General features: G+C 52.5%; 1 protein-coding gene across 1 annotated transcript; it reads right to left on the bottom strand.

Annotated features, from left to right (window-relative positions):
- Nucleotides 1–210: 210 nt before the first annotated feature.
- On the bottom strand, nucleotides 211–26,020 carry PIP4K2B (phosphatidylinositol-5-phosphate 4-kinase type 2 beta). The gene is made up of 10 exons (XM_036407895.2): nucleotides 25,727–26,020; nucleotides 14,791–14,888; nucleotides 13,357–13,453; nucleotides 10,770–10,922; nucleotides 9,906–10,052; nucleotides 8,629–8,667; nucleotides 8,045–8,158; nucleotides 5,259–5,514; nucleotides 4,524–4,627; nucleotides 211–3,946 (listed from the first exon to the last, which is right to left on the bottom strand). Exons 1-10 carry the CDS (start codon nucleotides 25,883–25,885, stop codon nucleotides 3,866–3,868), a joined length of 1,248 nt encoding a protein of 415 aa, XP_036263788.1. The 5' UTR covers nucleotides 25,886–26,020; the 3' UTR covers nucleotides 211–3,865.
- Between the last annotated feature and the right edge of the window lie 1,147 nt (nucleotides 26,021–27,167).

Raw genomic sequence — 27,167 nt, 5'->3', positions numbered from 1 at the left:
TGTGCGTGGGAATGACACTCACAGACCAGCTCCGGGGCCCTGCTCTTAACCACATCTGAAAGTGGGTGACCAGAAGTGAGTCCTTCTCCAAACTCAAGCCATACATTAATTTAGCCCAAGCAGCCTCTGACACGGACTACAACCTTTTAATTAAGAAAAAGAAATGGACTGAAAGGCTCATTTCCAAAGGACTCACACGTAACAGATGTGTACACAAAGCTTTTTAAGTTTTATTTTCCTCGGGTTGAAGATTCATCGTAACACGCATGCATTTTAAAACAGTAACAGGGTCTCGAACTGTTCCGAGCAGACATTAGACAAGCACAGGGGCTGAAAATTCCTATTTAAAAATGGAAATTGCAGTGGGGAATGGAGGTCACACACACATGGCGGGGTGATTGATAGTTTATCCTGTTCCCCCCTGCAACTGAATCTAGACTTAATTCACATTTTTTATTATAATGACCAGACCTGATGCTTGGGTGTACTGAGCACCACCAGGCCTTCCCCCAAAGGTGGTTGGTTCCTACTTCCCCCTGTGCAAGAGGAAGGGGCTGCTCTGGAAGATTCCTCTCCAGCCTCCGGGATCTCAGCACCACCCACTGGGTAAGCCACGTCTTCCCTTTGGAGGCCCCCTCATGAGCGCCCTGGCCCCGCCCCCTCCAGACCGTGCAGATGGCTGGTACATCGAGGGACAGTTACTTGAATGTTTTCCCTTTGATTCCTGTGCTGAGAGTGGACTCGCCCTCCACACGTTTCTGACGGAAAGAGGTGAGGTCCCTTGACTTGGGAGACCTGTGCTGAGGGAGGCCAGGGCTCTAAGGGTTGTTTCAACACTCCAGCCCCTAACGTTTTAGTACAATAGCTCAAATGCTGGGGAGTGCCGAGTTCTTTTTTCCAACGGGGACTGGTAAAGAGACAACTGGGGGTGGGACTGGCTACTGAGGAAAATCCTGGGTCTTTGGTTCACCTCCCCAGGGCAGATCTAGGGCAGGGGGCTGCAGGCCCCAGTCCGGAGTACTCCCAGGGGCCTGCCTGAGGCCGAACGCACAGGCCAGAGGAACAAGGGGACTAGGAAGAGCTGCCTGTGACGGGAACTGGGGGGGTGCTGCTGAGAATAGCCCAGACCAGAGCTCCTGAGCAAGGGGTGATGGAGCACTGCTCCAGCTGTGCTCCCGGGCTGCGGGCTTCCCAGCCCTCCCATTACTCCCACTGTGGGCATGGGAAGGAGCTCCCACTGGGAGGATAAGACTCAGTGGTTCATGAACAGGAACAAGGGCCAGAGGCCTTCAGCTAGTAGTCTCAGTGGAGTTTTCAGAAAACCCCTCGTTTTGGCTGGGAAACCTGGAGACTAGTCTCTTATCTGTAGCCTTTCGGAACAGGTGCAGGATAGGAGAGACTGGGATATGAATCTTGCCCTTCAGACCTCACCAGTCAGCCACGTCCTATTCTTATACCTCTGCTCTTGGGAGACCCAAAACTCCTCTAGGATGCCACGAGGCAGCTGAGTTTCATAGCTCCAGGGAGTGAGGTTGAGGGTCGTTACATCCCCTCAGCAGGTAATGGCGGGATTTGGGGAAGAAAAGTGGGGACAGACAAAAGCTTGGGGATCAGTTCACTTTCTCTACATTCAGACTGCAAACCAAATATAGTATCTTCATCATTACAAAAAGAAGAGAAAGAAAACTTGCATAAACCAAGATAAATAGCTTTTAAACATTTGAATGCCAAAAGAATTAGAGGGCCAAACCCAAGGTTTTGAAAATAGCACAGAATGACCTTTAAAAAAATCTACAATTCACCAAACCACAGCTTAATGTTCTGACCCAATCAACAACACTCAGAAACACAAAGAGCATTTGCAATAGGGTGCTACCTCTCAAAATGTAAACAATATACAAAAAATAAACCGCACAAAATCACAAAACTCAATGTTAAGTCAGATACTCGGTAGCTCATCTTTCACTGATAGGATTATTACATAATTCATACACATCATGGCAATAAGATCAGACCAAATGCAGGGAGCCCGAGGCTATGGAGGCTGCTGGGAGCCAGCCTGCCAGCCTTTGGAGATGCTGGGCCTATGAGCAGATCCAAATCTCTATTCTTGATTAGAAGGTGGGAAATCAAGTCCAAACATCATTCCTATAGAATCCCTAAGTCAGTTTGTTTTCTCCATGTGCCATTTGGTTTCAAGTCCTTGTTCCAGTCCCTTTGTGGTCTTACTGCCGATGCTCAGAGTTCCCTACAGGCCCTTCCTGGGCCCAGGGCAGATGTTTGGCCCATCTGCTTCTTCCAGAGGAGTCCAGAATGCTGTCTCTGTTCCCTCCTGACCTAAAGCTGCAGGTAGGGCAGAGATGGTGACGGTTCCTGCTCCAGAGGCTGAGCTTGACCAAGTTTGGAAGGACCATAGGAAACCAATCCATTCATTCCAAATGCTTCCACAAACTTCCTTCGAATCTGTGTTTTGCCATATCTCCAACTAAATCCCCCGTTCCTGGTGAGGGGTTGAGACGATATGGAAATGTACCTCCCCAGCACAGGGCTGTTTTCTCTGCTAGCTGGACCAGACAGCTCTGATGTCACCACAGAATAACAGCTCAATTCTGAGGCCTGGATAGCAAGGCAAAGGTGGGAGAGAGCCTGAAGGAAGCCGCAGGGTGCCACTCCTGAGGAAGCCTGTAGGTGGCAGATCTGTTAGCAATCAAGATGGGGCATCAAGGAAAAACAGCCCGAGGGTGGATCCAAATCCACTCCCACCTCAAGCCTCTGCATTGGATTAGGTGGTCACATCCTCACGTGATCCAAGAACGACCTCAGGCTTGGGCACCACATCCAGGCGGGAGGCATCCCTCCCTGCTGGCCGCAACATCCCGATGGCAAACCCAGGCCATGGAGTCACACCTACAGGGCAGCCCTGGGAGCCCAGGCGAACCTCAGCAAGGAGCACCCAGGCACCTGGAGATCTGCCCCAGCTGCCAGCTCGCCTAAAGTGAGGCGCCTGGGCAAAGGTCACAGGAAGTAAGTGGGCGGAGGGCACAAGCCCTCGTTGGATACTCTTCAGCTTCTGGGGTTTCTCCAAGAGGAAGAAAGGGTCCTTGCTTGTTCCTCTTGACCACGTGGGAGGCAGGTTTTACGGAGAAGACGTCTGACCTCCAGGGGCCCAGAGCCAGCGGCTGAGCGGTGACCCAGCAGCCCCCCCCTCGCCAGCCCAGGAGGATGAACTCGCTCCCTCCGAGAGCTTTGATTCTGATCCAAAATGACCAGGGACCTGGAGTGTTCGGTCAGGAGGACAGCGTTCAGGATCCGAGGAGGAAAGGTGAAGGAGGCTGTGCACAATCCTTCGTCAAACTGAAAGTTCCCCGAGGAGGAGGCGTCTGACCTCTCCTCCGGTGTCAGCCCTCAGCTGAGGGGACCCTGGGCGGGTCTGGAAGGTACCCCTGTAACTGAAGGGACTACGGCAGGATGGGAGGTGGACAGGGTGATGACATACATCATTATAAAGAGCAAACCGAGGGCAATGAAATTTCAGAAAAACCCAAATAAACCCACAGTCACCTCTCGCCCCATGGCGTTTTAAAGGCTACAAGGTGACAAAAAGGGAACCCCTTTTAGCCTGGGTCAACGGGATGGGGGAGTCAAAGGTAAGAAGGAGGTGAGGCCACATCCTGTGAGCATGAGCACACAGCACATCCCCCTCCCCAGAACCGTTCAGTGTCACAGGCTGCAGTCTCACTGCTAACGCCCTCCCCGGCCCCCCACTCTGCTCCCACCCCTCCATCTAGCCCAAATACACCCTCTCCCCCTTCGGATCCCCAACCCCGTATCTCATTCTCTGGCTGTGGCTGAAGGCAGAAGGTCACTACGTCAGGATGTTGGACATGAACTCATTGAAGCGCTTGGAGTACTGCTCAGGGTTCACAGTCGAGATCTCGGCCCCTGCCTGCAATACAGAGATCAATTCAGGCCCAGCTCCTTGGCCCTCAGAAGTAGCTGCTCCTGGGACGAGCTTGGGTGTTCAGGAGCCTCTAGATCAGCATTAGAGCTGAATCCAACCCCATGGACGGGGCAGGCCACAAAGAGAGGGGGCAGCTATGTCTCAGAATTGCCCCGGCCCCTCTGATTTCCAACCTCAGGAATGCACCCACTGAAGCAGAGGCAAGTGGTAGGAGGTAGCAGAGAGCCTCCTGACCTCTGGGAGCTGCTGTTTGGAGAAGAGTGGCTGGAAGCCTCTGGGGCGCAGTGCGGACAGGTAAACAGCCATTACCGGCATCAACAAACGCACTGCATGCCCAGCAGCCCTGGGAGAGGCACCAGGGGCCGCAGAGTCCCGAGGGCCAGAGAACAAAGGGGAAAACAAGTTGGCATATTATCCAGGGAGGAATACAGATGGCAGAGAACGAACACCAGGCAACCTGGCAGGCTGCGCTTCCTGTCCCCTGCCCTGGGAGAGGGGCACGGGGGTGTCTCCTTAGAGCAGGAGGCCTGAGAGGCGGGGGCCGCCCGCTGGGAGAACTCACCCCATGTTTCACTGTTTTGGCTGCATGTGCAGCTTTCTTCTTAGCGTCGTATGGTGTGAGGATATCAATGATGGCCATGAAGTAGACCTCCTTCTTGGGGGAACCTGGAGGTGAAACGAGGAGGAGGAGGTGGCAGAGAGAAGAGCAGCAAGTAGCTGGGTCCATAACCCTTCAGATGTGAGATCCAGGTCGATCCCTACCATTTTGGATCTGGGGGGGGAAATGGCTAATGGAATCCTCAGAAGCTTTCATAGTTTTTAAAAATTATTATCATCGATTCCATAGAGAGCTCAGAAGAGAGACAAACATCAAAGTATGAGAGAAACATCGATCAGCCACCTGACTAGGAATCAAACCCTCCACCTTCTAGTGTATGAGACCACCCTCCAACCAATTGAGGATTCCATATCATCTCTCTCATCGTATTTGATCTTCACAGCTCCCTGTGGGTTAACATGAGAGTATTTATAAAGTTTTATTTGTCCCATGAGTCAGAGAACTATGCCCCAAACATCCAGGACAAGCAGAGATGGTAAGAAAGCCCAACAGAGAAGAACCCCCGGCCCAGAGGACAGAGTTACTGCTCATGACTCAGTGTGGAGCCTGGGGGCACAAAGAGACCCAGCTCAGCGATTATTGAATGAAGTGGAAACCCAGACCCACACAGAAGCTAAACAGCGGGCCAGTGGGCAGGAGGAGAGCCCGAGTGGGCAGGGAGCACAGGCTCCTACTTACTTTCATGGCTCTTCATGGCATACACGTCAACAGAGGGATCGAACTCCCCGGGGCCGAAGAACCGCGGGAAGCTGAGCAGGTTGCCAGGGCTGTCCGGCGGCGTGCCGTACGAGCAGATCAGGTTGCCCATCCCGTCGTTCTCACACTCCTCGTCCTCCGCCCGCTCCTCCACCTCCATCTCCTCCTGCTCTGCCCGGTCCACATCGTGGATGCCCACCAGCAGGCTGTAGTCCATGATCTTCAGCTGGGCCAGAAACTAGGAGAAGGAAGGCAGAAGTTACGCAGGACACCGCAGTGGCATCTGGAAAGGGGAGGAAACATTCCTTTCAGCTCGGCTCTCCAATCTGGAAACCCGAGGACGAGACCTCAGTCTCCGTGCTCCATGGGGAAGACGGTCATCCACAGGGCCCGCAGCTGCGGTGTCCACAGCAGCGGAGAGGGCCGCCCGGGAGTGGGTGAGACAGCCTGGCGGACGCGGAAGAGTCAGGCAGGCAGAGGCTGTGGAGGGAAAGGCGAACGCGCACTGCAGGGAGGGGGGCACAGCGTGCGGTCTGGGATCAGAGGCCGTGGCCAGCGTGAGGAAAGACATGACGGAATGCCACTGTCTTTCAAATCCTGAGTCTCAATCCATTATGATCCTACATCCAATTTAGTGGGCTGAGACTAGGACTTTGAAAATTATTATTAAATACCATCAAATGGGGGGGGGGAAGCTCTGGCCGGGTATCTTAGTTGGTTTGAGGATCTTCCTGATACATCAAGGCTGTGGGTTCGCTCCTCAGGCAGAGCACAATATAAGAAACAACTAATCAATACATAAATAAGTGGAACAACAAATCAATGTTGCTCTCGCTCTCTCCCTCCATTCCGCTCTCTATAAAATGAGTAAAAAAAATTAAAAATATAATGAACAATAGAGTACATAACATGAAGTAAAGCTAGATAGTATTTCATTGTGTGTGCGTGTGTTTTGGGTTTGCAGGTAAAAATGTATCAATATTTCTAATGGGGTAATAGGCAAAGCTTGAAAAAGTATCCAATTCAGCTTTTTTCTGCTCAGGATAAAATGGGGAGAAAATTTAAAGGAAATACAATACAAGAATGACGGAGCCAACCACTCTCCTGAACTCGTCCCTCAAGGTCAAAGGGCTGTGGCGAGGGGGAGGATGCTGCAGCCCGCCCCTCCACTGCGGCTTCCCTTGCCGCTCTCAGTCCCCCATCTGTATGTGCTGTGAGTAGAATGGTGTCTCCGGTCTCCTGATGTAGGACTCCAGGTCTCGGAGGAGAACAAAGAGTGTGGGAATGACACAGGATGGACATGGTCAGCCGGCATTCCAGTCTGGCTAATAGTGAGACCAGAGTCGCTGGTCCAAATCCTCATGAACTAGCCAGCAGCCACCAGCAGCCACATGCCAGGTCACACACTGAGCCTGCAGCACCTTGAACCTGTCTAACTGGCCACTGTGACTAAGGGACTCGGAGGACAATGACAATGGGCCAGAGAGCTCTGCACACAGGCCCAGACACAACTAAAAGCACAAGAAGCCCTGACGACAGAGATCAGCAGAATCTCCTACGGAGAAAGGTGGGGCAGCATTCCAAGCACCTGCACAAAGCTTCTCAAGGCCTGGGGAGAAGGGGCCGGATCCCAGGAGAGAGAGAGTCCCTGAACCGCACCCCCTCCCATCCTCTTGAGAACATTTATAAAGCAACATGTACATGTAAACGAATTCTGTAAACTGCCTTTAAACATTCTTAGGAGCAGAGTAAAGAGAAAAGCAGAAAAGGGAGGAGAGACTGAACAAACTGAACTTCAGAATAAAGGCACAAACATAGTAGGGAATGATGAAGGACAAGCTTCCCAGCAAAAGAAGCCTGTAAGACTCAGGTTCACAGCAGCACTGGTCACAATGAAGCAACTCGAGTGCGATGGTTCATACTATGTGTCAACCTGACTGGGCCACTAGGCGCCCGGACAGGACATTCGCTCAAATGTTATTCTGAGTGTGTCTGTAGGATGCCTATGGACGAACTGACATTTGAGTCAGTACAGTGAGTAAAGGAGATTGCCTTCCCTAAGGTGGGTGGGTCTGAGGCATGAACAGAACAAAACGGAGGACCCTCCAGTGAGTCAAAGGGAACTTCCTCCGCCTGCCCATCAGCTGGGCCATCGGCTTTTCTCTCCAGATGTGGCCTGAAACAGCCACTCCTCCTGGGACTGAGCCTGCCAGACTCCAGACCGAAACAATACCATCTGCCCTCCTGGGGCCCCACCTGGCCAACTGCGCGTGTTGGGACTTGTCAGGCTCTGTAGTCATGTGAGCCAATTCCTTGTAATAAACGTCTTTCCATCTGTCAATCAATTTATCTATCTACTTACACTCTTCTTGTTCTGTTTCTCTCTGGAGAATCTTAACTAATATACCGAATGTCCACTGGTGGGTAAATGGGTAAACAAAATGCACTCATGCTGTGCACGGCTGGTGGATCTCCAGAGCTGGCTTCCTGTTGCTCTGATGGCCGGTTGCCCCCTCCACCGGGAACCACCAGGAAGGAGTTCTGAAGGAGCCTGAGAAAGGTGTTGGAGCAGATGAGGGAAAGCATTCCAAATGGAAGGTTCATCTGCACCAGCTTTAGGTGCAAATAACCACCCCTCTGCTCCAATCGCCACTCCTCCTTCCGTCTACACTCTTGGGAGGTAGTGAATTCGGTTTTTCTTAAAGAGACTCCTGCTCTGGGGACAAGGGGAGACCCGGCTCGACCGGTGGAAGCGAGTTAATCGGTACCTCTACGTCCCGCTTCAGCTTTTCCAGGAAGTTCTTTTTAGTCTCCTCTCCCACGTGCAGCTTCTGCCCTTCGTTGAGGAAGTCATTGTCTTTAAAAGTTGGCAAGTCCTTGGCCTGGGAGAACAGCAGCAGTGTTAGCCGGGCAGCCTGATTCCTTCACCCCAAGGTCCCTGCTGGGGGCAACGGCAGAGAGGGGGAGGGTCTAGACAGCAGGTGGCCAACAGCGAGGCACAGGAGGCTGCAGCCCAGGCTCCGGGCAGACAGGGACGGCGAGTGTGTCCGACAGGGAGGACTGACAAGCACGCCTTCTTGCTGAGCCCGGGCTAGCGCGGGGGTCAGGCAGCCACCCCCGACCCAGGACGGGCCAGCCCTCCAGGACGACGAAGAGCCCGCAGGCCCGAGCTCAGCGGCTGGAGACCCAGGCGAGGCCGAGGCCGGGCAGAGCTCAGTGACGCCGCGCTCCGGCAGCCGGCGTCTGGGAAGTGGACTAGGGGCTGAGATGGAGGAGGGGGCGGGACGGCCAACAAGTGTTTCGCATTCCAAGCAACCCATTCCCCACGCGATCAGCACTGGCCCCAGCTTACCTTCTCCTTGTCACTCGCTTCTCTGGCGACAGTAGAACCCTGAAAGGATAAGAGCCATCAGGAGTCCGGCTGAGGCAAATTCCGCCGAGCGGGGACCATGCCCAGTCTTTGGGGAGAGGCAGCAGGTGAGGGAAGCAGGTAGTTAGAATCCTAGAGGGGCCGGGAGGCAGCGGCTTGCTCACTTCCTCTGTCACCGACCGCTCCCAGACTCTATGTCCACGTCCTGCTCAGGAGACAGGACTGTGCCAGGCGTCTCAGTGCCTGCCCTGGGGGAACTTCCCCTCCAACAGGCAGGCAGGCAGGAAGCGGTAGCTGTACAATGAATGAGCCCGCTAACCACCGTGGTGCTGAGTGGTACCGAGAGGACACAGGGAGAGCCCAAAGCACAGGGAGGGACCTGGACTGGAGAGGGCCGGTGGCCAAGGCCTGCTTCCAGAAACAAGCGATACCTGAGCTGAGCTCAGAGGGGGTGCAGGAAGTAATTAGGTGGGGGAAGGGGGAGGCAGAGAAAGGGCAGGGAGGGAAATAACTCAGGCCGCCGTGTGGACCTGGGGGGGGGGGGGGCACAGACTGCAGGGCTGGGCCCGAAACCAGTGCCGCTGCCGCAGGGAGGCAGTGGAGCAAGGCAGCTGGTGAAGTCAGAGTGAGGTGTAAGAACAGCGAGTGCTGTGGCTCGCAGGCCGTGTGCTGCCTTCAGTGCCTAGAAACGCACTTGTGCTGTCAGTCCACGGGGCCTGGACAGATGCCTGTCCCATCCCACTGCCAGGAGTCACAGAGCATCCATCTCTCTCTATAAAAGCTTAAGCAAACAGCTGACTGGCCGACCAGCCAGTGCTATGACATGCACTGACCGCCAGTCACTTGGCAGCTGCAGTGTTTGGGTGATGCACCGGAACCAGAGAGGAAGTAAGTCCAATTTGGGGTACGTCACCCAAGAACCACCCTCTCACAATTCAGGACTCCTTGGGGGATGTCGGAGAGCCGGTTTTGGCAGAATCCCTGCCAGCCAGGCAGAGGGACCCCACCAGTGCATGAATCTGCGCCCCGGGCCTCTAGTTGTTACATAAATGTGGTGCAGGGGGGCTTAAGTGACCTCCTGTCACTGTCACCTGGACTTCACACAGCCTGTGGCCCACAAGAATTAGACAATCAGCGCCAGAGCCACCTGTCCGTGCAGCATATGCTCTGGCTTCCCCCTTACGTGGCAGCTGGAATGGTGGTGCTCCCGGGCCCCGGGGGAGAGCAGCCACTGAGCTGGGAAGCGCAGAGCCCTTTACCTTGAGGTCATACTTGCGGTGTACAGTGAGCCGATGGCTGAACACGTTCCTGGTGACCACCATGTAGGTCTCCACGCCGTCCACGGTCAGGCGGTACATGCCCAGGAACTGTGGCAGGAGGGTGTTGCCGTGGCACTCCACGATGAACTAGAGGGAAGGCGGGAGGCTCAGGAGCGCAGGAAGGTGCCGGGATGGACGGGCTCTCCCAGGCTCAGACGCTGCCTGCCTGGGATTCTAAACTGTGTTACGTGAAGTCACCGGGTTCCTGAGACTTACAGCAGGCAGCAGCCACCCCCACCCTCAACGGGCTAACAGAGCGAGGGGCGGAGCCGGCGGTGCAGGGCCCGTGGGTTTATGTTGCTGGGGCTCCTCCGTAGGAAAACCACCGGTCTAGGCCGGCATCTCCTCTGCGGCTGCAGTGGGAGCTGCAGAAGCCGCTGTGATCGGGCCGTCTGGGAAAACAAGGCTCCCCACAAGCTCTCACCCGGCCACGCCCCAACTGTAACTCCGTCCCTGTCACCACTTCTCCGGTGCCTTGTTTGCACGCACATAAGCATAACCAACGGACACAGCCGCCAGGCAGTGAGGGCATGAGCGGGGGGTGAGGGGGGGGGAGCACGGGGGGTTGAGGACACATGTAATACCTTAATCAATAAAGAAAACAAACAAAGAAGCGGCTGTTCAACTGGGACAGAGCCAAGAACATGCCTTCGTCCTTCCCTTTCAATCCCTCCTCGCAGACACGGTACCAGGAGGCCCAGTGCTCGGGGATCAGGAAGCATCTGCTGTCACCAGAGGACCCCTCTCCCCCGGCTCCCTCCCTCCTCAGCCCACCCTCCGCGTCAGGCTCGGGACTCACCATACCTGGTGGTACTTCTTTAGGATGTTGTGCATCTCGGCCACGTCCTCGCTGGAGACCGTCTTGATGACAAAGCGCCGGTCGTAGGTGGTGAGGAAGCGAGTGCCACACCGGCCCTGGCTGTCGCTGTTGATGGGGGCGCTGCGTGTCACCGAGTTCTGAGGGACCAAGACAGAGCGAGCCGGGCTTGGGAGGGGGTCGGGACTCTGACGCTGCGGCTTCTGCGATGGGCCGTTGCTCCAAAGCCACGACACTGAGAAGATGGGACCTTCCTTGCCCTTTTACTCCCGGGAAGGTCATCTCTCCCCCCAAAGTCTTCCTTACGAGTGACAAGAGCTGGTGCCAATCTTTGACTGGGGTGGGAAGAGGGCTTACTGTGAAATGCTCCCTTTATTTCTGATCCCGGACAGCTACCCACGACGTCAGGGACTCGCAGGTGATGTGACCCCTCAACTCCTCTGCTCCCCAGCTTCCTCACGGGAACACCAGGAGGCAGAGCGAAGTGACGTTCCCGGTCTCTTAGGGCAGGCTTTTCTGGTCTGTACCTGCTCCTCCTCCAGGTCCCCTCCCATTAGGGTCAGAGAGCTGTGGGGGCCTCAAGAAGAGCAGGGGAAGGTGAGGCAAACAAAGGGGGTGTGTTCACCAACAGACCCTGGGAAAGGCCTTTGGGAGCAAGGCAGGCAGGGAAATGCCGAGAAGACACAGAGTGATCTGCTCACAGAAGCCTCTCCTCTCTCACCTGGGACCCGACTCTACCTTCACCTGAAGCCTTCTCACGAGAAGGGAGCACCACGAAAGCCTAAAGTGGGGAGGGGCTCTCTAGACTAAAGGAGCACCCCCAAAGCAGGATGTCCCCGGCCCAGGTTACGTGCCTGAGGGCCCCGCTCTCCCCGCCTGGTCCTTCTACCAGGAAGACGGAGAGGCCTCAGTCCCAGGGGAAAGACTACCTGCACCCTGGCCTCTTTTCAGGCAGCATCTTCTGACTCTAAGTCATTGGCAGTCCTAGAGTCCCTCACAGAACACCACCCTCCCTGCCCCATTTCAGTTGTGAGCACAATCATTTGCCCACAAGGCTATTAGAGAAAAAATGCAGACACTGAGAGGATCTGGTTAGATGGCCAAGGGGAGGGGGAGGAGCCACAGTGAAAGGAAGAGGTCCGAGCAGGTTACCTGGGTTGCGACTATGGCAAGAAGTTTCCGGAAAGTCTCGGGCTGCAATCAGGTCATTATTTCATTTAAGGTTTGTTCCTAGCCGCGGGGGTGGGGGACATCCCAGTACCTCTCAGACCTTCCTGCTTGCCCAAGCCCCTGGCATCTCCTCTCTCTCCCCCTCTCCCCCTCCACAGGACACACCTCTTTGCAGGAGGCCTTCAGCATGGAGGAAAGAGGGGCAGGAGGATTCATGGAGGAGAGAGGGAGGAAGACTCACGCTCTGCTTGTCCTGGGAAAGGCTGACAGGGAGGGGGGTGGAAGGGTTCGTGTTTTAAAAGCCTGGGGCAGCCAAAACCGGTTTGGCTCGTCAGTCTCCGGACTGAAAGGTTCCAGGTGCGATTCCAGTCAAGGGCATATACTTTGGTTGCTGGCACATCTCCACTAGGGGGTGTGCAAGAGGCAGCTGATCAATGATTCTCATTGATGTTTCCAACTCTCTATCCCTCTCTCTTCCTCTCTGTAAAAAATCAATAAAATATATAGCCGAAACTGGTTTGGCTCAGTGGATAGAGTGTCGGCCTGCAGACTGAAGAGTCCCAGGTTCGATTCCAGTCAAGGGCATGTACCTTGGTTGCGGGCACATCCCCAGTAGGGGGTGTGCAAGAGGCAGCTGATTGATGATTCTCTCTCATCGATGTTTCTAACTATCTATCTCCCTCTCTTCCTCTCTGTAAAAAATCAATAAAATATATATTTTTTTAAATTAAAAAAAATATATATAAAAGCCTGGGGCGTCCGTTTTAGATTTCCCCAGGCTGTGCACTCCTTTCCCCGACAATGGGAAGTCAGCCAAAGGTCTTCCTGCTACGGAAGTGAAGGGGATTCTCCACCACAGGCTGTCTCCCGAGGGAGGAAGGTCCAGGGAAGGTGCTAGGTGGGGAAGGGACAGAAACCACAGCTGTAGTTACACTAAAATGTCCCTGATGTTGGGATTCATTCCCCCCAATGGGACAAAGGGGGCAGTTTCCTGCCATGCCTTGCCCCCTCCCAACATCAGGACAGGGGACAAGGTTAGGAGGCGGCACTCCAGCCTGGCAAGAGATTACATCTTCCTTTTCTAATCTGTCTACGTGCTTTAAGCAGCCTCCTCTCCCGCTGGCAACAATTCTCTCCCTTTTAGGTCGAATTATGAAGGAGAAGGCTTCTTCAGTCTCCACTGGGATGTCAGACTAACAGGAAGCAGCTTCTGCAGTCCCTCTCCCTCCCTCCCCCACTCCCAAGGCCCTCACCCCTCCAAGAGCCACCGACACAGAGAAAAGACTGCCTGGGCTGGAGAGCAGCAGGACAGGGGGACACAGCCAGGAAAGGCCGACACGTCTCTGCGTGTCCTGGGGCTTCCTGGCCCCACGCCGCCTGCCAATCCTGCCAAGAGGCGTGTACCTGGTAATCCTGGTCGTCAATCCCAAACCTCTCCCGGAGGTTCCGGAACACCATGGGGCAGTACTCCTTAAACTTGAAGCGGCTGGGCAGGTTCTCCCTGGGAAAAGCAGAGGCAGGCCTTTGTGAACATCTTAACTCTCACCTCAGAACTCAGAGTGTGGTCCATGGGCCACCGGGATCTGAACAGTCCGCCGGGCTTAAAATGTAGGGTTCTAGCCTCCAGAGATTCAGGAGGTGAGCCTGGAAAGCTGCTTTTTTAAATTCGCTTTTTTAAAATATATTTTTATTAATTTCAGAGAGAAAGGAAGAGGGAGAGAGACAGAAACATTGATGAGAGAAAAACATCAACATCCACTGGCTGCCTCCGGTACGCCCCAGCTTCTAGAATAAGATGATGTTATTACTATGGCAGAAAGAGGTCACTAAGGGACAATTTCAAATCAAGCTTCTCCTCCCAGCTAACAGTCAGAGACGACTGGTGAGTGACAGAGCCCAGCGGGTGAGGTGGTGAGGACTGTGGAACAGTGAGAGTGGAACCAGGATTCAAATGCAGAAAGGAAGCGAGTGTGAGCAGCAAACAGTTTCTGGGGTGACTCATCTATCTATCTGTGTGTGTGTGTGTGTGTGTGTGTGTGTGTGTGTGTATGCCTAACATGCAAATTTCCCCTCAGGAGTTCAACTTGGAGACCTGGAGTTCGATTTCTTGCTATGATGGGCGCTGACCACCAGGGGGCGATGAAGAAAGAAGGAGGGCCCCAGCCAGCAGCTGGAAGAAAGGTCCCGATTGGCCCTGATAGCAGGCCAGGCCTAGGGTCCCTACCCATGCATGAATTTCGTGCCCCAGGCCTCTAATAGGATAAAAAGCAAGGTCTCCAAAGGGCTTAGAGTAGACCCCAATCTGTGCCAGGCTTCAACAAAGCCTGAGACAACCTTCAGGCCCCAGTGTCAATCCAAGAAGCCACAAGGAACGAAAGTGAGAATTACTGTGGATAGCGCCCTCAGGCCCTGTGCTCAGCCTGCAGACCACACAAAGCTGGAGAGAAAACAGCTTGGGTGCATCCCAGGCCAGAATCATGGCAGGCAGCTTCTTGCCTCAGACTAAGATCAAGATAGGGCCACTACTTTCAGCCTCAAACTAGACAGCTCAGCCCTGAGCAGCTCACTTCTTACCCTGGCCCTGGATGAATCACCGGGGCAGGCCCATGCCCTCCGGGGCACTGGAGGTAGCTGATAAGGGAGTGAGATGACAAGACAACTGGGAGAGAGGCCGTAATGAATGCCTTTCTCCAGCCAGCTTTTCAGCTCGGTGACCCGGGTGTCCCTGCTACACCCTGCCAGGTGCGGGCGGCCCCGCCTCACACAGGTTTCAGCAGCTCTCTGCTTTACGGGAAAGGATTGCCCACACAACCTGAGTCCACTCAAGAGGCAACTTACTTGTTGAAGAGATGGTTGTCCACCTTGATCTTGCTGTATGCTTTGAAGTCATCTGGCATCAGCATGACGGGAACAGGGACATTGCTCAGCTCATTGATCTGCAAAGCAAAGGGAGAGTGAGGCCCGCAGCTCAGAGGCCTCCTGCCTCAGACAGACAATGTGCCGCCATGTGGATGCCACCATCTCACCATAAACATGCTCATGGATTCCCTCCTTGTCTTCGTTTCTGCTCTTCTCTTCCCAACCTCATCTCCATCTACTGAAATTCTCCCCACCTGACATGGTCCAGCTCACAAGGCGCCTCTTCCATACATCTTTCCACGATTCTAGACCATAAATGTCCTTTCCCGCGTTAGAATTCCCGGTGTCCCTCTTTTGGCCATCTCACAGCCTCCCTCGTTTGTAGTTAATGCTTATTAACCTCCTAAGTCTGTTAGACCATAACCTAGGCAAGACGGTAGTATTGATCTTTGTAAGCAAATACCATCTCACTGATCTTTGGGGGCTCTATAGTACTTGGCCCAGGATGTACTACATAAATATTTGTCAATGCAATGATGGATCAATGAGTAAATGTCACCCAACCTACGTGAGTATTGAGGCCTCTGAACATCTTCATACAAATTGTGGGTCTCTCAAGAAATCAGCGTAGGCCCTGGCCAGGTAGCTCAGGAGTTTGGAGCACTATCCCAAAGTGCCAAGGCTCCGGGTTCAATCCCAGTCAGGGCACATACAGGAATCAACCAATGAATGTATAAATAAGTGGAAAATGCCCCCCCACGCACACACACACATTTTTTTTTTCTCTGAGAGGGGGGGGGGGTAATCAGCTAGGGCAGGAAAAGAACTGGGCGTATAACTCATCTCCAAAGTAAAGGCTTCAATTCACAGTGAGCAGAAGAGGTAGAGATATCTGGCCACTGGCTCACTCTGACTCTCTGATTAAAGCAGGGCCAGTTCTTAAAGCGGTGTCCTGCCTTATGATAACTGGGGGAGGGGGGGCCGCGATGGAGGGGTGCTTTGCCCCCACTGCAAGCGTACCTTCTCATTGTCTTTCCTCCCTCTTGGGGAGCTGCCGCTGGGACAGGGCACTGGCTTCCATTGGTGCAGGACCGAGGGCAACCCCTTGGCTTCCCCAGTCCCAGTTTGCCAATTAGTGGGCTAATTAGCCCCAGATGTCCTCTCCCATCACAGCAGAGCATTTGACATTTGACCCTCAACCCAGTTGCCACTAATGCATTCAGGATTTACGGCGGAAACCTCAGTCCTGACTTAATGGATAGCGGGGAGGGAGGGCATGGCCTGGGTCTCCCGGATCCTTCCCTTGCAAATCCCATTATGTCCATGAGGCCCCATGTGGCAATGAGGGGATAACCTGGAGTCATTAATTAGGGCTCCCCAGAACCATAAATGGGGGGAAATGGCATTTAATTTCCTGCCCCTTTTATGTTCCAAACCATTTTATTTGGAAATCTCTGAAGATAGAGGAAGTTCAAGTTAATGCAGTAACTGGGCTGGTGAATGAGACCTTCCTGGAGCTGGTGGAGTATCCAATGGACATGTGGGGAGATTAAGAAAGGCAGAGAGCGGCCGGGACTGGTTGGCTCAATGGATAGAGCGTCAGCTTGGGGACTGAAGGGTCCCGGGTTCGAGTCCGGTCAAGGGCATGTACCTTGGTTGTGGGCATATCCCCAGTAGGGGGTGTGCAAGAGGCAGCTGATCGATGACTCATCGATGTTTCTAACTCTCTCTCTCTCTCCCTTCCTCTCTGTATAAAAATCAATAAAATATATAAAAATAAATAAATAAATAAAAAGGAAGGCAGAGAGCGTATGGGAAGGAGGGACAGTAGGGCAGTGAGAACTGACCCGCACAGGTACAGGAGTATATACTGTATGCTCTGTTCATATGAAGTTCTAGAACAGCATCCAGCTCTGTGATGCCTGCCATTGGCTAACAGGCCACACACACACACACACACACACACACACAGCCACGCCAGTCCCCACTCCGAGGGGTGTGCAGGGAACCTGATTGTGTGCCTACGGAGGAAACCGTTCCACTTCCTTGCTTTTCTGCCAACAGAAACAATTCATGGTAGCTGTCCCACTTCCTTTTTCCTGGCATAGTAAGCTTGGCTCTGAGAGTTAAAGGAGTTCACGGCTCTTAGGCAATTCTGCCTTTCCTAGCTCATAGCATCATGCTAGAAAGAACGTACCACTGGCTCAAAGAGTATGCTTTTACACCAAAATGTCCTAGCATGTGCAGCTGATTGACTCTGGGTTGGTCTAATGTCCAAGCTGGGTGCCAAGGCCGGAGCTGGATCACCGAGAGCTAAACAAGACAGCGTTTGCCTGAGAGCGTCAATGGCCCTGCAGCCAGGGTGAAATGCTCTAACAGGAGCTATCCAGGAATGCGCTCTCTCCAATCCTCTCTGTAACTCTTGGGGAGGCATAGTTTGAATGGTTGTTAAGCTGGTTAGTTTTTGGCGCTCATTCCCTCTCTATTCTTGACTACACAACCTACCAGTGGGAAATCTCTGAGATAATATATTGGTCAACAATCCACACATCTGAACTATGTAGATTCACCCCTCATTTCCCGGGACCACATGGAGATGATTCACTCACTCTAGGGATTAGCTGTACCTCTTTATTTTAGTTGTGCTAAATTTTTTTGTCCCCCGGGGCCTATTCAATTTCAATGGAACAAGCAGTTACTGAAATACCTACTACATGCTTCACGTGTGTTAGGGAAGAGGGGCCACGCAGTGGGGGAAACGCTGTGCACAATAAGCAGGAGCCGGTCCTCTTCTCAGGGAAAGACAAACCCAGGCTCCAGGGAAAGCGGAAGTCGTATACGAGCCAGTGAGGACGAAGGGACGGGCATCAGGAGCAGCTGGTGCTCAGTCCAGAGAAGGTGAGGTTAGTGTGGGCAGAGGGTAAGACTCCCAGCCTCACACATCAGGCTAGGAACAGGGCACCTCCTGCCCCTTCTGCTACTGCCAAGAGCACTTGACACTGGAAGAATCTACAAGATCCTGTTACAGCCCAGCTTAACTCTCCCCGGGCGCATCACCCTCAGCGCGGCTTTAACTCCTTCCCCTCGAAGGTCGTTCCTGATCTGGCTCTTCAGCTTACTTTTCTACTCAATGTATTGAGGGCTTACTCTAGGCCAGTCCTGTGCCAGGAGCTGGGGACGCAAAAAGGGGAAAGACATATCTCTGTTTAGCTGGGAAGACAGACAAGTAGCTAATACAACGTGAGGATGTGATAGTTATAAATAACGGGAAATGGGAAAACAGATTAAGAAATGATTGATTCGTCCGGCTGATGGCAGACGTAGCTCAGTGGTTGAGCATCAGCCTATGAACCAGGAGGTCACGGTTCAATTCCTAGTCAGGGCACAGGCCCAGGTTGCGGGCTTGATCCCCAGTGTGGGGCATGCAGGAGGCAGCTGATCAATGATTCTTTCTCATCACTGATGTTTCTATCTCTCTCTCCCTCTTCTTTCCTCACTGAAATATATATATATTTTTAGCCCTAACTGGTTTGGCTCAATGAATAGAGCTTCAGCCTGCGGACTGAAAGGTCCCAGGTTCGATTCTGGTCAAGGGCATGTACCTTGGTTGTGGGCACATCCCCAGTGGGGGGGGGGGGGGGTGTGCAGGAGGCAACTGATAACTGATCCAGGTTTCTCTCTCATCAATGTTTCTAACTCTCTATCCCTGTCCCTTCTTCTCTGTAAAAAATCAATAAGTATATATTTAAATATATATATATTAAAAAGAAAAAAAAAAAATGATTGATTCTGCCCTGGTCCAAGTTTCTCAGTGGTTAGAGCATCAGCCCAAGAACCAAAGAGTCTCGGGTTTCATTCCTGGTCAAGGGCACATACCTGGGTTTCAGGTTCAATCCCCAGCCCCTGTTGGGGGGCATGTGGGAGGCAACTAATTGATGTGTCTCTCTCAAATTGATGTTTCTCTGTCTCTTCTCCTCCCTCTTTCCTTTCCACTCTCTCTAAAAATCAATGGAAAAAACATTCACAGGTGAGGATTTAAAAAAAAAATAAGTGACTGATTCTGACTGAAGAGTGAGAGTTGGTTGCTAGAGGAAGTCGGAGAGAAATATACATAAGAAAAGTCTAGAATGGTAAATCTCAAAAAAAAAAAATAATAATAATAAGAGGAAGGGAATTCCAGGCTGTGAGAACAGTCAGAACCAAGCTCAGAGTTGTGCCCGGCCAAGGTGGCTCAGTGGTTGAGCGTTGCCCTATGAACCAGGTCAAGATTCGATTCCCAGTCAGGGCACACGCCTGGCTGATAGACCTGACCGCCCGTAAGGGGTGTGCAGGAGGCAGCCAATCAGTGATTCTCTCTCATCACTGACATTTCTCTCTCTCTCTCCCCCTCTCCCTTCCTCTCTGAAATCAATAAAAAAAATATATATATATATATATATATATATATATATATATATATATGTATATATATACACTTTTAAAAGTAGAAAGATAATACAGGAAAGATAGATGAATGGTCTAACATATTATCAGTTAATAAATAACATCTGCTTCTATTTATTGAATGCCTGTAAATGGCCAGTGCTTTATATTATTGTATATTACATTACGTGTCATAATACATTTATACATTTATATTGTCTTTATTATTTCTATACTTAATAGTTACAAAAGTTATTATTAATTTGATTTTGCAAAAGAGGTTCAAGGTGCCTTGCTCAAGGTCACACAGATAATGTGTGCAGACTCAGGATTTGCTCCCAGGCTTTATGGTGCCAAAGCAGAGAGAAATTACTACTCAAAAGCTAAACCAACATCAGGGGGACAGCCTGGATTTGAACTTCGGCTTGTCCACTAAATGATAAATTTGGACTCAACTACGCAGGCAACGGGAAGTCCTCTCAGGTTCAAGTCTGAGAATTCACGTGATCAGACGGGCGATACAAAAATGTAATTCTGGAATCAAAGTCAAGTAAGGATTGGAAAGGGCAAAAACAATAAGCAGTGTCATTTATGGGGCCATTACAATAGTTTAGGTGACAGACTGTGGCAGCAAGAGTAGAGGAAGGAATAAAGCTAAGAGAATCATCTAAGATCTGGCTAAATGACACTTGCTCTACAAGAACTCCCTTCTCCCTAGGCCAGTGGTCGGCAAACTCATTAGTCAACAATTCAGCAACTGACATTTCTTTTAAGAGCCAAAAGTTTTAAACTTAAAACATCTTCTAACGCCAATTCTTCAAAATAGACTCGCCCAGGCCGTGGTATTTTGTGGAAGAGCCACACTCAAGGGGCCAAAGAACTGCATGTGGCTCGAGAACCGCAGTTTGCCGACCAGGGCCCTAGGTTGATTTATTTACTCATGCCTCTGTGCATCTGTATATTCTAAGTGTCACATTCACTTTGGTAATTATTCCCTTATATGTTTAATGTCTCCACTAGGCTGTGAGCCCCTACAAAAGAGGAGACTATCTTACTCATTACTTTGTCCCTATCGTGACTGGCACAAGAGTGGTTGCACAACAGACGCTGGGTGGAGGGATGGATGGCTAGGAAAGGGGGACTGAAGGATGGCTAACATTAGGATAAAGACAAAAAGATACAGCAAAGCTGGTGTGGCCATGCCAGGGAGCCATGATCTGGAGGAAGGGAAAGATTAGCATTGGTTATGGAGGCTATGACCAGATTGCAAAGAATCTTAAATGACAGGGAGAGAATAAACTTTATTTGGCTGACAAAGGGGAGTGACTGAACATTTTGAAGCATGACTAAAGCAACGTTACAGGAAGATGTGCCTTTCCTTCACTATCCACACATTTCTGGACCAACCTCTTTCACCTCCAGCAGAAGTGCACTGTGGAATGCTAACTCATTCGAATGTCACACTCAATATCTATATATAAAAAAGGCTAATATGCAAAGTGTCCCTCGGGAGTTTGGGAGTTCGATCGCTTGCTATGACGTGTGCTGACCACCAGGGGGTAGCACAGAACGAAGGAAGGCCCCAGCAGGCAGCTGGAAGGCCCTGATCGCAGGCCAGGCCGAGGGACCCTACCTGTGCACGCATTTCAAGCACCAGGCCTCCAGTAACATATAAGAATGGTAAGTTTTTTGTATCTCTTATCATAGTAGTTTTTGGATTTTCCACACGATTAATTCCATGACCATTAGCATCAATAATGAGTTTAACCAAGCTGAATGAGGGCTAACTTAAAAGCAGAGTTCACTCTATGCTGATCCTACTGGAAATGAAAATTCAGTCACCAGTTCCAGTCTGGTGAATTGCTGATTCTAGAAGCCTCCACTTCCCTGTGTGACCTTCACTGGAACAGCTCCCCAGGAGGTGGGGCTGGGCATACAGGATTCCTGTCACGTCCAGGGTTCCGTGGGTGACTCAGCTATGGGCTGGCTACCACTGACAGACATTTGTTACCTGCCGCCATCAGAAAACATTATGTACTGGGAACCACACTCTCAAGACCAAGAGCCCATCAAGACGCGGAACTCCAGAGAGGAAAAGGCGAGAGCAGAGAGCCACCGGGGCCAACAAATTCACCCGAGTCTATTCCTTCCTTTTATACTTTGGCTTTTCTCCTCCTGTTGAGGCCCACTGTCCTCTGAGGTCGGAAAGACTGGTAAGAGACAAATTCACCCGAAGGCCTCACTAGAGCAGAAGAGTTTTCTAAGGTTTTTAAAGAAACAGGTCAAGAGAAAAAGGCAGGAAAAGTAGGTTCTGGGTCTGCACTTAGCAAATAAAATGCATGGCAGATGAAGATGAAATGTGGGAGAGAAATGAGCAAACTTAAGAAGGAATCTGGCCCTGGCTGGTTTGGCTCAGTGGATAAGAGTGTCGGCCTGCAGACTGAAGGGTCCCATGTTCAATTCTGGCCAAGGGCACATGCCCAAGTTGTGGGCTCAATCCCCACCCCCCAGTAGGGGGCGTTGGGGAGGTAGCCAATCAATGATTCTCTCTCATTGATGTTTCTATCTCTCTATTCCTCTTCCTTCCTCTCTGAAATCAATAAAAAAGACACACAAAAAAAGACTGAATTTGTTTCTCACATCATACACAAAAATTAATGCAAAATGGATTACAAACCTAAATATAAGAGCTAAAGCTGTAAGAGGTTTTTTTGTTTTGGGGGGTTTTTTTTAAGAGTTTTTCTTAGGAGAAAATGTAAGAAAAAAATCTTCATGACCTTGGGTTAGGCAAAGCCCTCTTAGATTTGGCACCAAAAGCACAAACAACCAAAATAATAGATAAGCTTGAGTTTATCAAAATTAAAAACTTGAGCTTCAAAAGAAAACACCAAAAAAGTGAAAAAAAATAACCTAAAAAATGGGATAAAAATATTTGCAAATCATATATCTAATAAGTAACTTGCATTCAGAATATATCAAGTTCTCTAACAACTCAATAATAAAAAGACAAATAATCCAAATAAAGATGCAAAAAGTTTTTTTCCCAATGGGCAAAGGGTCTTTTCCCCCCCACCCCAAAGGGTCTTTTTTTTTTTTTTTTAATATATTTTATTGATTTTTTACAGAGAGAAAGGGAGAGAGACAGAGAGCTAGAAACGTCGATGAGAGAGAAACATCGACCAGTTGCCTCTTGCACACCCCCTACCGGGGATGTGCCCGCAACCAAGGTACATGCCCTTGACCAGAATCGAACCTGGGACCTTTCAGTCCATAGACCGACGCTCTACCACTGAGCCAAACCGGTTTCGGTGCCCCAAAGGACCTTAACAGACATTTCTCCAATGAAAATACAAATATGACCACTAAGCACATGAAGAGATGTTCAACTTCACTAGTTACAAAGGAAACAAATTGAAATCACAATAACGTTTCACATCCACGAGGATGGCTACATTAAATAAAAAAAGACAGACAGTAACAAGTGTTGGTAAGGACCACACACACTCTGCTGGTGGAAGTGTAAGATGGTGCCGCCACTTTGAAGAACAAGGCTGACGGTTAAACATAGTTACCATCAATTGCTCCTATTCCTTCTGACCACCTGGGTGAGGCTACACAGACACCTGGTCCTAACACGGCAACATGTTATCAAGCCGGGTCTGCTCTTCTGCTCTCCCCGCCCCTCTCACAAGCCACCTCTTCCGTAATTCCAGACCCTTTGAACTACGTTTCATCCATGAAAACATTGGTTCTCCCTGACAAACCCAAAGTCTTTTGGGTTTTCTCTCTGTTTCCGACAGTCTTCCTCCACCAAACCCGTGGGCTTCATCCTAGTCCAGTGGCCGGCAAACTGCGGCTCGTGAGCCGAGCTTTGCCGCTCTGTTGACTACTGAGTTTGCCGACCACTGACCTAGACTCTCGATTCCAATAATTACAGGCTGCTGTTCCTTGTGATTAAGCCCCTATCCCAGTGGTCGGCAAAATGACCACTGTGACCTCGTCCTTGAGAGCAGCTCATGTGACAACACTGGAACCTAGAAGAAATCATCTACCTCTTGAGAGAGTAACTCATTCTACTACAGGCCGAGACAGCCCCATTCACCATCAGCCACAGACCATCATGGATGGCCTAACTGCCTAAATGGGCGAGAAACTAGAGTCAAAGAAAACGGGAGATCTGAAATCTCAGATTGCACAACACTGCAACAGCGGGCTTCTGAAGTAAGGTAATCGCCAAGAAAGGCTAGCAACCCACTAAGAACAATGTGGTCCTGGCCCCCTAGAGCAGTGGTCGGCAAACTGCGGCTCTCCAGCCCCATGCGGCTCTTTGGCCCCCTGAGTGTGGCTCTTCCACAAAATACCGCGGCCTGGGCCAGTCTATTTTGAAGAAGTGGCGTTAGAAGAAGTTTAAGTTTAAAAAATGTGGCTCTCCAAAGAAATGTCAATCGTTGTCCTGTTGCTATGTGGCAACGAGGGCGGCCGAGACAGCGCACGAGGGCGGACTGATGAGTTTTGCCGACCGCTGCCCTAGAGAATTGCAAAATTGTATACACTTCTTCTGGGGAGATGCCTCCATTTCCCAGATGAGGACCTTTAAGTACTAGACTTATTACAGGCTGGGTGGAAGCATCAAAACTTGGGGCTAACTGACCTCAGAAGCTCACTCAGCCGGCGGGGTCTGGGGTGCCTGTGGCATTTCCCCTGAGGTGCTGGCTCTTTATGCCCAGAAGCAAGGTTCTTGCTTACAGCCCATGCCTTCCCAGCTGGCCCTCCAGCAAACTTCCTGAGTTAGCAAAGAGAGGTGACTGCTGCATCCCACGGAGTAGGAATCACAGCTATACCCACCCACCTGGATGGCCTAACTGCCTACAGAGGCTTGCACCTGATGCCCCATCTGAGCAGATTGCCTGCCTATCAGAAAACCAAGCCCCACGCACACGCCCTGCCCAGGTGCACACAGCTGAGGTTCATACATTCAGGTTCTCTCACAAGATGATACTTCCCAACTGTCCCCGGCCCGTGGCTGAGAGACAGGACAAGGAACAGGAGGAAGAGAAGGAGGCAGCCGCTCAAGCACCCCGCTGGCCAGCACAGCCCACAGCGCTGGACAGTGAGCTGCGTCCGCTGGTGTGGCCACAGGTCCCGGCGCCTGGATCTCTCCCAGTTCTCTGCCCAGAAAGGATGCTTTCTAGTGAGAAGCAGGCAGCAGGACAACATCAAGGACGACTTCTAGGCAGTGACACGGGGTTCACATTTTGATGTCAAATGACCCCCGAGGTAGCAGGAAGCAGGACGAACAAACTCTGCCGGACTATTGGCCAGAAGCGGTTCAAGAACCAAAAGGACCGCACCGTACACGGGTGCTTCTCTGGATCAGATGTGAAGTTCTAAAACAAGGCTCAGGCCATGGTCTATCCATCTACCAAACCAAAACTCCATGGAGGGAGTCTACGGGCCACTTCAGGTGTTCAGAAAAGCGAGGGGAACTAAAAGACCGAAACCCAAGCCGTTAGCTCCATCCTCCTTATGGCAAACTTTTCCTTGGTGGGGCTGGTTGTCTCGGGTCCTTTTGCTTCTTTTGCTCGTTCCTAATCTACGGGCTCCCGACGACATGGTCAGAGTGCAGGGGGCAAGCAATTGGAAGAGGAAGAAAAAAGACCCTAAGCAAGCAGGACATAAAGCCCTCCAGTTTGCACTGGGCTGGGCTCCAACTTCCGGACGGACTGTAGGACCATCTCACAGCGCCCCAAAGATCCAGGGGACCCCTCGCTCACCCCAATCACCACCCATTGCCACACCCTTTCTGACATACAATAGAAAGCTAAATACATGAGAAGTCAAAGGCTTTGGCATGAGCAGCGTACGGGAGAAAGCAGGAAGACATTCCTACCATCCACAGTCCTTAAAACCCGGCCTCACCTCTTCTCTCCTCCCTAACCCGGAGGGCCCTGGCCAAGTGTCTGTGGTTCAAGGCAGCCTGTGCTTCTCCAGCGGGTACATCTCGTTCAAGCAGGAGAAAGGGAAACCCGGGAAGGACTTCCATGGTCAGGAGGATGGGAAACTTTGAGGAGCCACACCGACCAAACGACCAGACACAGAGGCACCGCCAGGCAGGCCAATGCCACTTGCCCTGTCAACCAGACCCTGAGCCGGCAGCGGGAACACGCATGCACCCCAGAGGGCGAGGTGGAGAGGGGATGAGGGCGATCCCCCTGCACCCAGGCCTTCCCTCCGCGCTGCAGGGCCGGCCGGGCGAGCGCCCCGGACGCAGCAGCAGAGGGGCTGAGGGCGGGAGGCGGCGGCGGCGACGGCGTTCCACGGGGCACAGGCCTCGCGGGGCGCGCACGGCCGGCCGGACGGCGTGCGGGGCGGGCTGGGTGGGCGTGCGAGCGGCCGGAGCGGGGCTGCAGGCGCCCCGGCCGGGCCGCGGGGCGGAGGCCGGGGAAGGCGGGGGGAGGCCGGGAGGCCGGGGGCGCGCCGGGGAGCTGGTTACCGTGTGGTTCACCCCCCACATCAGGACGCTGAGGATCGGCTCGCTGGCCCGGAATAGCTTCACTTTCTGGCACACAAAATGCTTCTTCTTGGTCTTGGTCTTGCTGGCGCTCAGCGGCGCCACCGCCACCGCCGTGGTGCTGGTGCAGTTGGACGACATGCCCGGGGCGGCGGCGGCGGCGGCGGCGGCGGCGGCGGCGAACGGGGGGGCGGCCGAGACAGCGCGCGAGCCAGCGGCGCCAGGCCTCCCCCGGACCGATCCCACCCCCTCCCTCAGCGCGCCATGGTCGCGCCCGTCCCGTTACCTCCCCACCCCGCCCCGGTGGTTCCGTCCGCCCCGCGCCCCGCCCCCAGGGGCCGGCCAGCCCGCTCGGCGCCCGCCCCGGAGCCGCGCCCGCCCGGCCGTCCCCGACGCCCCCCGCCGGGTGGTACGGCCCGGCCCCCGGGGGCTGCGGCCGCCCCGCCCGCCCCTCCTCCCCGGGCCTGACTGGAGCCCGGCGGCCCCCGCGCCCCAGAACCCCGCACCGGAGCGAGGAGGGGAGGAGGGCGGGAGGGGAGGGGTCCCGGTCCGGGCCCCCAAAGCCAGGGTTCGGCTATTTCCTGCAACCTGACGTGCCAAGATGGCGGCGCCCGGGAGGGGAGGAGGGGCGGGCGGGCGGGGGCGGGACGTACCATCGCACCCCGGGGGGGGGAGGGACGCAGCGGCGGGAAAAGGAAGTCCTGCGGGGAAAACCAAGGAGCGCCCCCTCGCCCCACCCGGGCTGGGTCTACCCACTCCCCCGGGCCCAGGGCAGCGTCCCACCCACAGGCCACGCCCCCCGCCCCGGGGCCAATGAGAAGGGCCGACCGGGAGCCCAGCTTTTATGAATGGGCTCTCCACCCACCTGCAGCCCGGGCCTCCTCCCGCCAAAGGGTCAGGTTAAGAGACGGCTGGCACTTTAAGACACCTGTCCTACAACAGCCGTGATCATCTTATTCTCAGGCTCACTTCATGAAATCTGTTACATAATTCCTCGTGGGCCAAGGAGCTCCAGGTATATTACCTAAATGACGGGCATAGTGCTCTGAATGGAAATATGCAAATTTGCTTCTCAGCACATGGTAGCTCTTTAAACAGTAACAAAAATAAATGTAACCTTTATTACCAAGTAATATAGTAAACTACATCATTAACATTATCACAGGGGAAGAGGATGAAGTGATTAAATAAGTAACAAGTGTATGTTACTTTCTCTCTGGAGAAAGACTAGGTTTTAAATATTACAGAGCCTTGCATTATAAGTGCTCAAAAATATAAATCCAAATTTGTTTTAAGCCAAATTAGGAATCAGTAGAAAAGGAATAGCCCAGCTAATGTGGGGGGCAAGGGTACCTATGAAAAAGTTCATGGGTCAAATGAGGGCTTGTGGTGAAAGAACAAAGGGAAAGAAGACAGGAGATTA

The sequence above is a fragment of the Pipistrellus kuhlii genome, unplaced genomic scaffold (assembly GCF_014108245.1).
Source record: "Pipistrellus kuhlii isolate mPipKuh1 unplaced genomic scaffold, mPipKuh1.p scaffold_m20_p_37, whole genome shotgun sequence".
Lineage (NCBI taxonomy): Eukaryota > Metazoa > Chordata > Mammalia > Chiroptera > Vespertilionidae > Pipistrellus > Pipistrellus kuhlii.
The sequence above is the reverse complement of the archived record's forward strand: the minus strand, read 5'-3'. Positions and strand labels throughout refer to the sequence as shown.

Excerpts from the sequence above, each read along its gene's own strand:
- PIP4K2B (XM_036407895.2), bottom strand. The coding sequence starts at position 25,885 with ATGTCGTCCAACTGCACCAGCACCACGGCGGTGGCGGTGGCGCCGCTG. Across the intron at positions 10,053-10,769 it reads TCCTAAAGAAGTACCACCAG|TTCATCGTGGAGTGCCACGG; the intron begins GTATGGTGAGTC and ends CCTTCCCTCTAG. Across the intron at positions 3,947-4,523 it reads CCAAAACAGTGAAACATGGG|GCAGGGGCCGAGATCTCGAC; the intron begins GTGAGTTCTCCC and ends TCTGTATTGCAG.